At 45.0% G+C, this 13668-nt stretch overlaps 3 protein-coding genes and 2 non-coding genes across 5 annotated transcripts; 2 read left to right on the forward strand and 3 right to left on the reverse strand.

Moving 5' to 3' along the window:
- Positions 1 to 1574: 1574 nt before the first annotated feature.
- BX661DRAFT_209246 (XAP5 protein) lies at positions 1575 to 3111 on the reverse strand (the record flags this gene model as incomplete). The annotated part of the gene is made up of 2 exons (XM_051538691.1): positions 3011 to 3111; positions 1575 to 2019 (listed from the first exon to the last, which is right to left on the reverse strand). Exons 1-2 carry the CDS (start codon positions 3081 to 3083, stop codon positions 1577 to 1579), a joined length of 516 nt encoding a protein of 171 aa, XP_051394138.1. The 5' UTR covers positions 3084 to 3111.
- A 3759-nt stretch (positions 3112 to 6870) lies between these two features.
- Positions 6871 to 6943, forward strand: BX661DRAFT_t15. The gene has a single exon. It is a non-coding gene; the product is annotated as a tRNA-Met (tRNA).
- A 2630-nt stretch (positions 6944 to 9573) lies between these two features.
- BX661DRAFT_t20 lies at positions 9574 to 9646 on the reverse strand. Its single transcript has one exon. It is a non-coding gene; the product is annotated as a tRNA-Met (tRNA).
- Positions 9647 to 10560: 914 nt separating this feature from the next.
- BX661DRAFT_177471 (ribose-phosphate pyrophosphokinase 3) lies at positions 10561 to 12218 on the reverse strand. The gene is made up of 2 exons (XM_051534644.1): positions 11815 to 12218; positions 10561 to 11517 (listed from the first exon to the last, which is right to left on the reverse strand). Exons 1-2 carry the CDS (start codon positions 11880 to 11882, stop codon positions 10623 to 10625), a joined length of 963 nt encoding a protein of 320 aa, XP_051394139.1. The 5' UTR covers positions 11883 to 12218; the 3' UTR covers positions 10561 to 10622.
- A 545-nt stretch (positions 12219 to 12763) lies between these two features.
- Positions 12764 to 13355, forward strand: BX661DRAFT_177473 (uncharacterized protein; the record flags this gene model as incomplete). Its single annotated transcript, XM_051534645.1, has 1 exon — positions 12764 to 13355. A coding segment is annotated over exon 1 (258 nt), but the record flags the coding sequence as incomplete, so codon positions are not given.
- Between the last annotated feature and the right edge of the window lie 313 nt (positions 13356 to 13668).

Raw genomic sequence — 13668 nt, forward strand, 5'->3', positions numbered from 1 at the left:
GGTGCTTGACCGGCCCGTTGCCACCCTGCAGGACTCGCTGGTGGACGCTAACGAGCCCAACCAGATGGCCAACGAGCAGACGTGGCCGGAGGAGGAGGAGATGGCCGCGTGGAAGCAGCAGATGGAGATGCTGGAGGAGGAGGAGCGCCAGGCCGGCGAGCGCGTCGTGCGTGTGCCCCGCGGCACGTCCAACTACCAGGCGGCGTGGATCCCCGACGGCTCCGACGCCGGGTCGGACTCAGGCCCGGACTCGGACTCGGACTTGGACATGATGGACGGCTCCGACAGCGGCAGCGGCAGCGAGTCGGGCGAGGAGGAGTCCGACAACGAGGACTACGACGAGATCCGCGTCGATGCCCAAGGTGCGGCGATCACTGACGAGCCGGCACAGGACGACGACGTACAGAGCGACACCGAGATGCTGAGCCCCGAGGAGAATGCGTCGCAGCTCAAGGCGTACCTGCACGAGCGCGAGCGTCAGAACCGCGATGACCTGCAGTTCCCCGATGAGGTCGACACGCCGATGGAGATCTCGGCACGCCAGCGGTTCGCGCGGTTCCGTGGTCTGCAGAGCTTCCGCACCTCGCCTTGGGACGCGTACGAGAACTTGCCGCTGGACTATGCGCGCATCTTCCAGTTTGAGAACATGCGCCGCACGCAGCAGCGCGTCATGCGGCTGGCCGAGGACGCGCCGGCAAAGAGCGGCATGCACGTGCGCGTTATCTTGCGGGCGGTACCGCGGAAGGTCGCCCAGAGCTTCTCGGTTGACCGGCCGTTTGTTGCCTTTGGTCTGTTGCAGTATGAGCACCAGATGTCGGTCGTGCACTTCACGGTGACGCGCAGCGACGCGTACCTGGAGCCGGTGCGGTCCAAGGACCCGCTGGTGGTGCACTTTGGCTTCCGCCGCTACAACGTGCAGCCGCTGTTTAGCCAGCACTCGCGCGCAGGCTCCAATGGCGTGCACAAGTTTGAGCGCTTCCTGCAGCACGGCACCGTCAGCGTCGCCACCATTTACGCACCTATCCAGATGGGCACTGTGCCAGTCGCGCTCTACCTGCCGACGCCCGCCGGCAGCGCTGGCTTCATGGCCGACGGCAGCCCGCAGCTGCCGACGCTGATTGGCACTGGCTCTTCGCTGGACGCCAACCCGTCGCGATCCTGGCTAAGCGCATTATCCTGACTGGTGCCCCGTACAAGATTCACAAGCGCGGAGCCGTTATCCGCTTCATGTTCTTCAATCCCGATGATGTCGCGTGGTTCAAGCCTGTGCAGATGTACACGAAGCACGGCCGCGTCGGCCATATTTCGGAGAGCCTGGGCACGCACGGCTACATGAAGTGCATCTTCGATGGGCCCATCAAGCAGATGGACACTGTGTGCATGAATTTGTACAAGCGCGTGTTCCCCAAGTGGTCCACCACGATGTGGGCCGAGCACGAGCAGAGCGAAGCCCAGCGTTTGCAGTGGGTTGCGCCTACCGCGGAAGGCGAGAACAAGGACGAGGATGCCATGGAGCTATAGACGAAGAATGTTTTATTTTCCTTTTATCACGATTTTTTAAAAAAAAATCGACCCTTTACTTTTTCAATGAGCCTTGCTTGGTGTCGCGGATCGTGTATGATCCATAGTTCTTCTCGGGATCGAATGTTTCCCAGCGGTTTGCCGGGAAAATATGCTTGTTCCTCTCGTACCACGCCCTCTCGCACACCTTTCCTGCATGCGAATCGTCTTTCTCAACTGTCGCATCATGCGTCAACCGCACATCATCGTGGACATCAAAACTGAACAACGGGCCAGATTTGCCCCTCGCCTTATTAACGATAAAGTCATAAAACGAGTAATGATGCGGGATAATCAGGTCCTCCTTGACATACACCAGGCCGTCGACAGTTGCAGACCGCAGCTCGGAGACCTGCGCCTTGCATTTATCAAGAAACTGTGCAATGGTGTCGCCCTTCCGGCACCGCGCCTGCTTGCGGTGTCCGGAGCCGTCCCAGTAGCTGTATGTGATATCTATGGCTGTTGCTTAAGTGTGTCTTGGTCGCGCAGCCATTTCTGGCGCAACTCCTCGCGTAACCGCGCCTCCTCCTCCTCCCTGTCCTTGTCCGGCAGAAAACTCGTATCAACCATCGGGTTCTTTCTCCGCTTCTTTATCACTGGACCTAGTTTGATTTCCTCATCATCATCATTATTTTCGCTGTCGAATGACAGTGGTGGTCGCTTGGCTTTTTTCTTTACAACGCGTTTTAGCGGCTTCGATGTTCTCCTTGTACTCCGTCTTGCTCTGCTTCTTCCTTCTTTTCCTTGGCTGGCCGTACAAGTGTCTGTGCAGCTTCGCGCAATCGCTCTTCTTCGATCTCGCCCTTGATCCTTTGGAAATCCTCTAGTGAACTAGCCCAATTGTCGAGAGCTTGAGCTTGGCTTCGACGGTTTCTTCTTTGGTTATGAATTTTTGTGCAGAGTGTTTGGCCTGCGCGTCTTTGGCCTGCTTCTGCTTTTGCTGTTGCTGCTGTTGCTGCCGTTTGAGGTCTAGGTCGGAGCGCATGCGCTCACGTTGGTGTTTCAGGTACTCTGCACGATTGCTTTTGTCACTGTCCATCCCCTATGAATAAAAGTTATGGAAATGCGAATTAAATAAAATGAGAAAAATTAATTGGAAAAGAAAATGGTACCCCTTAAATTATTTCTTCAGTGTAAACAGGTATTAAAAATTGTATTATATAAAATCATTCATCAACAGCAAAAAAATTCACATTTTTTCATTGCATGGGCACTCCCACCCAACGGTCCTTCTGCGAAACAATAGCGCCGAGATCCTCTGAATCTCCTGTCTCAATACACCCAAATTAACGCACACCTGCTGGTTGAGCCTCCCCAGCGTCTCAATTTTTCCCTTCAAATCACCCAACCTAACCTGATCCAGCTCCTTCAGCGGTCGTCTCCTCTTGATCCCAAAATCACCATGCTCTCCACCGCTGCCACCGCTGCCACCGCTGTCGCTGCCACAAACCTTGAATCAACACCAGTACCAGCACTAGAATCCCCACTAACTGCCGTCGCCGCCACCGCCGCCGCAACATCATCCACCGTCCCAGACCACGCCCTCTTCGTCCCCCTAATCCCGCCCCCACTCCCCTGCTGCAGCTCCAACATCGCCCTCCTCTTCTCATCCTCCAGCTCCACCTGAAGCCTCGAAATCTGCGTCTCCAGCTTACTACAGCTCGCACTCAGCTCCTGCTCCCTTGTCTTCCGCCGCTCGCGCAGTCTCGCTGCGCTCTGCGCATTGCGCTTTCGTCGCCTAAGCAGCGCCTCGTCGGCGTCTCCGGGGGGTCCTTCTTCGGAATCCCAATCGGATCCTAGGTCCGCCAGAGAAGCAGAGTGCTCGGTTGGGTGACTGCCACGGTTATACAAGGGTGCAGGAGGTGGTGGTGGTTCCGGTTATGGGAAGACGGTGGAAGACAGAGCGTGAAGTGGTACTGGTGGGTGAGGTTGGGGTGGCGGAGGCAGATAGGGTGACGCTGGGCGTACGGCCGGGTGCTTGGGCACCTGGTATGCTGCGCGCGAAGCCGACTGTGGGTGTATGTAGCTTTCGTCAAGCATGGAAGAAGAATCATGAAACGGGACATTGGCACTAGTGGGCGTGGTTGTGGCTGCTGCAGTGGGCGATGGATTGCTGTATGCGTGATGTGAACGGTGGAAGGTAGCCTGCAACACCGGCGTATGCGGCAAATACTGTGCCCGCGCATGCGCCTGCTGCGCTCGGGTCATCCCGCCATTTCTACTGAGCCCTGCCCCTGCCCTGGCTCTGTTGCTGCCCCAGCCGGGTATCCGATGTGACCAGGGGGCTGGCATGCCCCTGGTGTCCGTATGCGTACGCTGAGCTCCGATACCCTTCGCTGTGCATATGCGCTGGCGCCGACCCCGGCCCTCTCTGCCATACCCTGGTATGCATACCCGTGTTGCTGGTGCTGGGACGCCGGGTTGGTGGCAATGATTGCTGTTGAGCTTGCGGCGGTGGCGGCCCGCTATAGTACGCGTGTTTTGTCTGCCCTACGTACCCTACATTTCCCTGTACTGGGGATCCTACTCGCGGCTGCTGCTGCTGGTGTGTCGGATAATGTGCAGGCAGTTGATTACGTGTGGGATGCTGATACGCCGGATGCTCATAGTGGGATTGCTTTTCGGCTGCTGCTATCGCTGAGGCAGCGGAGGTGGGGTATCCGGGTATGTTCGTACCCTGTGTCACACTGGTCTTGGAGGACTACTGCCAGTCAATGTTTTTATGCTTGGAAGCTGAAATTCGCCGCGCCTTCCACTGCTATCGCCCATCTTTTTTTCTGTTCTGACAGATATCAAATATCACTTTTTTGTGTGACTATCTTTTAAACGTAAAAAGAAAGATAACCCTATAAAAGGAAAAGTGCTTAGTTGTTTATGTTTTGTTTAAGTATATTTAGAGTTAAACGCAATAAAAAAGGGCGTGTGTTGAGCACTTTGGAGCTGTGGAATACGTTACCCTCTTTTTTGTTATCAACACCACTTGGGTTTTAAAAAATGATATACCAAAGAAAAATAAACCCGGTGCTTCTACCAGTCGGGGATTTAAAGATGAAAAAGGAAATAAAAAGAACAGACTTGAAGTTATTCAAATAAACAAAAAGCTTTGGGAAAAATATTTATTTATTTATTCGTGACAAGAAATAAAAAAGAAGAAACGGCTACGGCTAATAAAAAAATTGAAAGTAAAAAAAGGGAAGGGAGGGGAGGGAATCAGAAGAAATAAATAAAATTCACAAGAGACAAAAAAAATCGAACATGGACTCAAAAAAACCAGTTTTTTATCCCAACGCCGACTCATTTCATACTAATCCCTTCCTTTTTAGCTACCTAATGCTGCAACTATGCAACTATGCAACTATGCACCTCACTCATTTGTCCTCTCACCATTCATTGGTGCAACCAAAAAAAGCACAATCACCCTTATCCCTAACTAGAAAATTTTCCTCTTACATTTTTTTGAAATGATGAAATGGCTTAATCATGTACAAAAACAAAGAAAATGGAAATAATATATTTTATCTTGATTATTTCGTTCTGTCATTGCAACTTTTTTTTGCTTACTCCCTCAATCCCTCGTTTTTTATCGTTATTCATCTTTTGCATCTTTTGCGTGACTAGATCCTTTGATACTTTTCTCTTTATTTTTAACAACAATAAAATCATTTTGAAGAAAAAAGGCATTATCTCCCACCTTTTCATCTTGTCATAAAAGCATATTGTTTCCTTCACTCACCAATCATCAAAAAATGCACTCTCACACATAGACAAACAAATATACACATAAAAAGTATAATACGTGGCCATGATGGTAGTGGTGACAATGATGGATAAAAAATGTAAATAAACAGTAGAAAAACAATTTACTTTGTTAATCGGAAATATCCATCTCAATCTGAATCTCACGTATTGTGCTATCCATGACTCATGCATGTGAGTATATGTGTCCTTCCCTCCTTACCCCCTTTGCTCCCTTTCTCCCTACTTTCTTGTCCATACATATTTTTCCTTCCTACTGTCTTCTTTTTTCATATCCCTCAAATAAATAAATGTTTGGTTGATTTGTATCGTTGCAAGCCACGTGTAATATAACTAATGGATATTGCCAATTCAAGCTTCCTTACACTTTTCTATTTTTTAGTTGCTGAACAGCAGGACCAAATTTTTTGTGTATGTATTTGAATCTTGCTTTTTTACAACAATCAACAATGAAGATATGCATTGCAATGTGGCGTTAAGGCAGAGACAATTATCTGCTATTCTTGTCTTGTATTATTGGCCAATAAATTGATTTTATGTTTGTCATTCAAGCTCGTTGCTTGAAATAATAAAAGTATTGTTACAGGGAAAAAGTAATAAAAAGTGCAATTAAGCACATGATATAAACAGGTCCCCGTGCTTTAATGCCAGAACTGTTCATTTGTGGATTTTTTGACATTATCAGACTTGTGTTTGCTTTTTTGGTATTCAAATACATGCAGCGGCAAAGCAATGAAAACAATTGCTCTTTTTCACATTGTAAAAGTAAATACACGGCCACAACAAACCTGCACATCAACTCAAAGGCAAGCATGAATCACAAAAAAAATAGATACGGGATGCATCTGTGACATGCCTTTTTGTTTGGAGAATTGTTAATAATAACATAAGCGAGCCCGCTGCAGTGTCCGCACATATTAATTGATGTTCGCACTACTTCTTGCATCTGGCTTTTGGAGGGACATTGTCATGTCTGTTTTTTTTTTAAAAAAAGGATCCTAACCGTTGTGTTTTATGCGAGTGACGGCATAGAATTCGTCTTCATGTACTGAAGCGTCTCGGGCAGCAAGCATCCAAGGGACGCATTGTGCGCTCACCAACCATAACTTTGTTGCATTCTTTGTTCGGAGACCAAACGGTGGTTATATTGTTTGTATGTAGAATTGGTAGGAATACAATAGTATATTGAAGGTATTCCCAGTGACAATGTTGTTTTGTGGTATTGGTTCTGATGAGCTTAGACAAACAGCAAACTACAGATGCGGGTATAAGTAGCAAAGACCCAATTGATGGGCACTGTTGCAAATATCAATACAATATAACGCAGATGCTACAGAGCATCCAAAGCAGTTTTAAGTTGTGTGGAAACCCCGTTATGTAACAAAACTGGCGCAGGTGCGGCGTCTGCCCTGCTGGGCCTTCAATATTGCATTAAACAAAAACCTTAGCCAGTTCGGCCATTAAAAACCCCAGTAATGATGGCATACTGCAGAAAGTATTATCATAAAGCAGCATATCAGAAGTCAGCAATTAGCTTGACAAACAGGAATACAAGCTTCTTTGGCTCAGTTGGTAGAGCGTAGGTCTCATAATCCTAAGGTCGTGAGTTCGATCCTCACAGGAAGCATTACTTTTGCTTTTTTGCCGCCATCTGGAAAATTGGAATGGGGTTTTCAGGCAGCTGCAATTCGTTTTTTCCCACTCGCACGGCTACTATGCCATCGTAGCGCATGGGCGTTACTCTTCTTGCTGCACATCCGCCACATGTCTTTTTTAAAGTGCTTTTGGTGTTATTGCTGCGTACTCCCCTGTTTGTTAACTAGTGTTTATTAACAAAAAAACTAGCTACATAATAAAAATTTCTATGCATACAGTGCTGATACAAAAACCGTCCTACCTTATTTGAAAAGTAAAACTTTTTACAGCTTTAAACACTTGGGCCGTTTTGAGTTCATCATTTGCTCGTTCAGATTTATCATTCTTGTATAGGATTTGTGTGACATTGGCATTAAAATTGTTTAATTTCAAACATGTCCTCACATCTTTAAACGGCATATCACCAAATAATACTTCAATTAATACGGGTCATGTTTTTTTTGTCATCTTTAATTATGTAACAGTGTTGCGTTGTGTCTTTATTTTTACGAAATAATGTAGTAAGTGTTAAAAATAAAATGAATTGTGTTATGTTATAAATATATATATTGAACAAAAATAAACTAAAAGAAAGCTAAGGGATGAACAGCCTCCACTGTTCATATTCATTGGTATCTATGTGTGCGTATGAATTCCCGCATATCCAAGTATGGAATTAACTGGCGATTGATTAATGAATCAATCGCCAGAGACAAGCCGCAATTTCTTGTATCACAAATTGTGTAATTCGGAAATAAATATTATATTTTTACTTGCCCAAATCATAGTTCTTTACTTATACAAACGTGAGATATGCATTATCATCTATGCCGCCTGGCTTTAAAGACAATTAGGAGCTTCCAACTTTTAAATTCAACTACTCCCTCCATTTGCACAAATATATACAAAGGTTGACTGAAACATTTTCAATTTTATTTGTCAATTTCACTATGCTTTATAATAAGTTTTGTGCAAATAGCCCTCTAACTTCAGTGTGACAAAGGCTATTTTTTAATAAAAGCCATCTATTTTATAAATAACTTGGGCAAAGAAAATACATTTATTTCTAATAAGACATCATTACAGCAAGTATTCCTATACACAAAGTTACAAAGTATATTACTTGACTCATCCATGTCTAAAGCTTTATGGGTGCTATATAATTGTAAAGATAGTCCAACATGATCAATATTTTTATTAAATGGCTATAAACCCTGATTGAACACCATGCTTTTGACCAACTGTGAAAAGTGTCTGGTCATGTCAGTAAGCAAGTTGTCAGGCAATTCAAACTCTGGCATCTGGCCATGGTCCATCACCAGTGTTAGAAGGTGTTGGCCCTCTTTTCTTTGTGGCCAAATTTGTATTTCAGCTAGCTGCCGATCTACAAAAGAGACGAAGGCCACAGAAACACAACAAAATATATTTCTCCTTTCTCCTTTTCTTAGGTTTTACAGAATATAAATTTAGTCTAGTTATTTAATTCACTCGTTAAAATACTGTATTAATGCCTAATAGACATTAATACAGTAGCATTTGAGGAGTTTTATATTGCCTATAAAATGGCAATTAAGGAAGATTCTATAGGAGGCTTCCCGCAAGGGATTTTGGGAATTTGGTATAATACAAAATCTATTGATATGTTAAAAATAGTCTTTTCAGATGGCAATGTGAAATCACAGCTCACGATGACCAATGGTATAAATGTGACTACCGTTGATAATGATCTGGATGCTGGCTGGCTTGACAGCTTAATAAATTTGAATATCTTTGCAACAACCAACTATGATATTGTTAAGCAATATATTTGTATTAAAGATATTTCAAGCATGTGCTGCACAGAGTATATGTGAAGGAACAAACCCAGGGTGATGGCAGGCATAAAATAATTTCTTTAATAATGTATATTGTGGTGAGAATCACTACATAAGCTCAGCTGAGCCGAGACCTCGCGAGCTAAGTCGATGCTGAGCAGGCATTAATGCAGAATCGGCCAGGGTTTTATAGCTGTCTATAAAATGGCAGCAGGGAAGGTGTGACATCAGAAATGAGGGCTGAGTCACGTGACAGCGCAGACGCGTGAAATATGTTTATGATATTTCACGCGTACAGCGAATTCCGGATAGTGAACTCCTTAGCTCTTCTCGTAGTTTCATTCAGATTAATATTTATTATAACCAGCAAAATTCCTCACTACAGAAGGCTCAATAGGAGGTTTCTTCAGTTTTAATAAAGATTAATTGGACTCATCTATTCTGGTGATTACTACATATATTTTAGCCTTTTATTTTGTTATTATTAGTGTTGTATGAAAAGAAACAAAGGAATTGTCGCCTACTTTAAAATTATGTTTCATTTAAATATCTACACCTAAACTAGCTACAGAATAAAATTGAGTTGTAAAGGTGATGTTTATTAATATAAAACTAGTTAACAAACAGGGGAGTACACAGCAATAACACCAAAAGCACTTTAAAAAAGACATGTGGCGGATGTGCAGCAAGAAGAGTAACGCCCATGCGCTACGATGGCATAGTAGCCGTGCGAGTGGGAAAAAACGAATTGCAGCTGCCTGAAAACCCCATTCCAATTTTCCAGATGGCGGCAAAAAAGCAAAAGTAATGCTTCCTGTGAGGATCGAACTCACGACCTTAGGATTATGAGACCTACGCTCTACCAACTGAGCCAAAGAAGCTTGTATTCCTGTTTGTCAAGCTAATTGCTGACTTCTGATATGCTGCTTTATGATAATACTTTCTGCAGTATGCCATCATTACTGGGGTTTTTAATGGCCGAACTGGCTAAGGTTTTTTGTTTAATGCAATATTGAAGGCCCAGCAGGGCAGACGCCGCACCTGCGCCAGTTTTGTTACATAACGGGGTTTCCACACAACTTAAAACTGCTTTGGATGCTCTGTAGCATCTGCGTTATATTGTATTGATATTTGCAACAGTGCCCATCAATTGGGTCTTTGCTACTTATACCCGCATCTGTAGTTTGCTGTTTGTCTAAGCTCATCAGAACCAATACCACAAAACAACATTGTCACTGGGAATACCTTCAATATACTATTGTATTCCTACCAATTCTACATACAAACAATATAACCACCGTTTGGTCTCCGAACAAAGAATGCAACAAAGTTATGGTTGGTGAGCGCACAATGCGTCCCTTGGATGCTTGCTGCCCGAGACGCTTCAGTACATGAAGACGGAATTCTATGCCGTCACTCGCATAAAACACAACGGTTAGGATCCTTTTTTTAAAAAAAAAACAGACATGACAATGTCCCTCCAAAAGCCAGATGCAAGAAGTAGTGCGAACATCAATTAATATGTGCGGACACTGCAGCGGGCTCGCTTATGTTATTATTAACAATTCTCCAAACAAAAAAGCATGTCACAGATGCATCCCGTATCTGTGGGTTATACTTATATTTGGGTTGTTGTACAAATCATAGCTTTTTGGCATCAAGGCACTTCAAGTAACCAATATCTATTTAGTATTAGTTAGCTTTTTTCAATTGATTCCCATATGATGGTATGCACACAAAATACTCGCACAATGCACACTTCCAATCTTGGTTACTCAAAACAATATCATTCTATGTTGATTGTGATATATTATTTACGAGACAGAAGCAGTTACGCTAAACAATTTTTAAAAGCAATTAAATAGTGGCATGACCAAACAAATAAGAAACTGACTCTCCGTTGTGAGTACGACGAATAGCCTCAGCAAGCACAGCGCTGACATCAATGGTGTCAAGCTTGGGGCACAGCTTCTTCTTCTCGGCATGAGGGATAGTGTTGGTAACGACAACGCGGGTGAGCAAGCTGTCGTTAATGACATCGAGGGCCTTTCCCGAAAGCACGCCGTGAATTACAATGGCATAGACGGCAGAAGCGCCGTTTTCCATCAGCGTCTTTGCAGCCAAACCGAGGGTGCCGCAGGTATCAGCCATGTCGTCGACAAGAATGGCGACCTTATCCTTGACATCACCGACAAGAACCATTCGCGAGACCTCATTGGCCTTCTTGCGCTCCTTGTGGATCAGAGCAAAATCCAGGTCAAGGTAGTCAGCGATCGACGTAGCGCGTTTGGCACCGCCAGCATCAGGAGAAACAATGATGGCGTTCTTCCAGTCGGGAATGTTCTCGCGAATATACCGCAGAACCGAGGGCTCGCCATACAGGTTATCGACAGGACGGTCGAAGAAGCCCTGGATCTGGCTGGCGTGAAGATCCATCGTGATGACGTGGTCGGCACCGGCGACAGTCAGCATGTTGGCTACCAGCTTGGCGGAAATGGGCGCGCGCGACTTGTCCTTCTTGTCTTGGCGCGCGTATGGGAAGCACGGGAGAACGGCGGTGATCCGGCGGGCCGAGGCTGTTTTGCACGCGTTGATCATAATAAGCAGCTCCATCAGGTGGTCGTTAATTTCACCACATCCAGATTGAATAATGAAAACGTCCTCATCGCGCACGGACTCGCCAATGGTGACTGCGGTCTCCTGATTCGAGTACTTTGAAACTGTGACGTTGGCCAAATCGGTACCGAGGCGCCTAGAGCATACAAGAAAAGGGAAACACAAAAAATCAATGGGCGTGAGTTTTTTAGAATGAGTGGACGTGGCTAGTTGTCAGAAAATAGTGCCCAGAGCGGGATTAAGCGCTGGAAACGCAATACAAATACACAGATGAAACCGGGGTAAAGCGGCCCATCTTTTCGCACACCCTTCTTTTTTTTGCTACTTTTTTTGCACAAATAAAAAGTAGCAAGGGGTGCATGCGTGCTATTGTTCTACGTATAGCTGGTGTGCGCATGTGTTTTATGTTGCGTGTTGAGACATGTTTGCTTACTTTGCAATGAGCTTGGCCAGAGCCGGGTGCGAGTTGCCTGCGAGAATGCGGATAGAGTTGCTCGACATTTCTGTAGTCTGTTTGTGAGTGCTATGAATTCAATGGGGAGAAAAAGAGATAGAGGGTGGTGGTGGAATGCAGCTGGCGAATTGGACAAAGAAGAGAGAAGCCAAGTAAAAAAACTTCAAAAAGAAGCCCGAGTGAATGTGACTAGAAAAGTTTATATTTTCTCTTGTTATGGAAAAAAAGCGAGATAATGGATGGTGCTGATAAAGTGACGGTGATTTGATCTTAGTAGCAGACGAACCAATATGGATACAGAAAAAACTGCTCGTTGTGTATAGCAAATAGTAAAAAAAGAGTATAAGAAAGGTACAGCAGCAGTCACATTATACATTCAGCGAAGACAAGAAGCAAGAGGAGGACAACAGAATACCAAAGTGCCACTCACTGACGGGCTATCCAGCATGAAGACAAATTTTTTACCACGGTTTTTTTTGATCGCTAAATTTAGTTTTATCGCATAAAAAGCACAATCTGCTTGGTGATATTGCCCGCCGGATGTTGCCAAGAGATTAGCACGGAAAGTGAATAGTGGTGTGGCTGGGTCAACCACTATTTTAATCGACAAAAATCCAACAAATTTTTTTGCTGGCACGTTCAATTTTAAAAAGGATTTGAACTACTGGCAGTATCCCGAGCCTACGGGATGTGATGTATCGGCAGTGTTAAAAATTTTTATTTTTGGGGGGAAAGGTGCACAGGTGGGGCCAAGAGATAACAGTCGCCGCCGGCCAATTGGATGGCACGTGGGGGGGGGGGATAACATGATGGGCTGTGGGTTGCCAGTCGAAATTGCAAGCGTTCAAAAAGGAACGGCTAAATTTAATTTGGAGCCCAAAACATAATTTTCACGCCGATCGATTGAATCACGCTTGCGCAAAAATTAACCTTACGACAACTGCGCTCTTTTTTATTGTTTGCGGCGGCAAAGCCATTCCGAAAAGCACATGGTGAGTAGCTCGCCAGTTTGAAATTTGGTGTTGGAGCCTGCTAGCAAATGTTTCTTTTCAAGTTCCACTAGAAAAAACAAATAAATAAATGAGGTGCAGCAGGGAAGCGAGTGTGCTGGTTTTCTTCTGACGAGGGACACGCTTATTTGAATAGAGTCGACTGGTATCTGGTTACAGGCATTCTACTTCTGTTTTTGGGCAATCGCCCTTAAGTACAACGTGTGGTTTTCTAAAAACAGAGTTGTGCTTGGCTGTTCACCCGTGGAAAGTATGTTTTGGTTATTCTGGTACTGGTGCAAAATAATGACATGCTTAATGTCAGTTAATCCAACACATGTCTTGGCTAATTTTATATTTTCCGATATACCTCGCTACTTGCGCTACTATTATTTGCGGCGTTTATTCTTAGAGTCTTCCTTGACATTAGGAAAAATAAGAAAGTGCGTCCAAAAGATTGGGCACAACAGGCCGCCCTGTTATTATGATTTTATTTTTATTTTGCGCAAAAAGAAAAAAGCAAAAGCAAACAGATTTTTAAAAAATTATTATTTCTGCAACACCGGCCATGTGGTCAAACGTTGCATTTCCATTCCTTTGGACGTTTCCAGCGCTTTTTTGGCAAGGTGCAGATAAGGTCAGAAAGCATGATGTGGACCAAACGATGCTGCATCAAGACCGAAAAGCCCGCACTATTCCGATACTCTGACATCATGCTTTGTATGAACGCAAGGGCCAAAGCATGCGCGGCCTCCCCAAAATCGAGTCAAGCGTGGACATGCGAACGAACTGAGGGATTTTCCATAGAATGCTTCTAGGATTGAGACTGGACAAGTGAGTGTCT

The sequence above is a fragment of the Kickxella alabastrina genome (assembly GCF_025024165.1).
Source record: "Kickxella alabastrina strain RSA 675 chromosome Unknown BX661scaffold_3, whole genome shotgun sequence".
Lineage (NCBI taxonomy): Eukaryota > Fungi > Kickxellomycota > Kickxellomycetes > Kickxellales > Kickxellaceae > Kickxella > Kickxella alabastrina.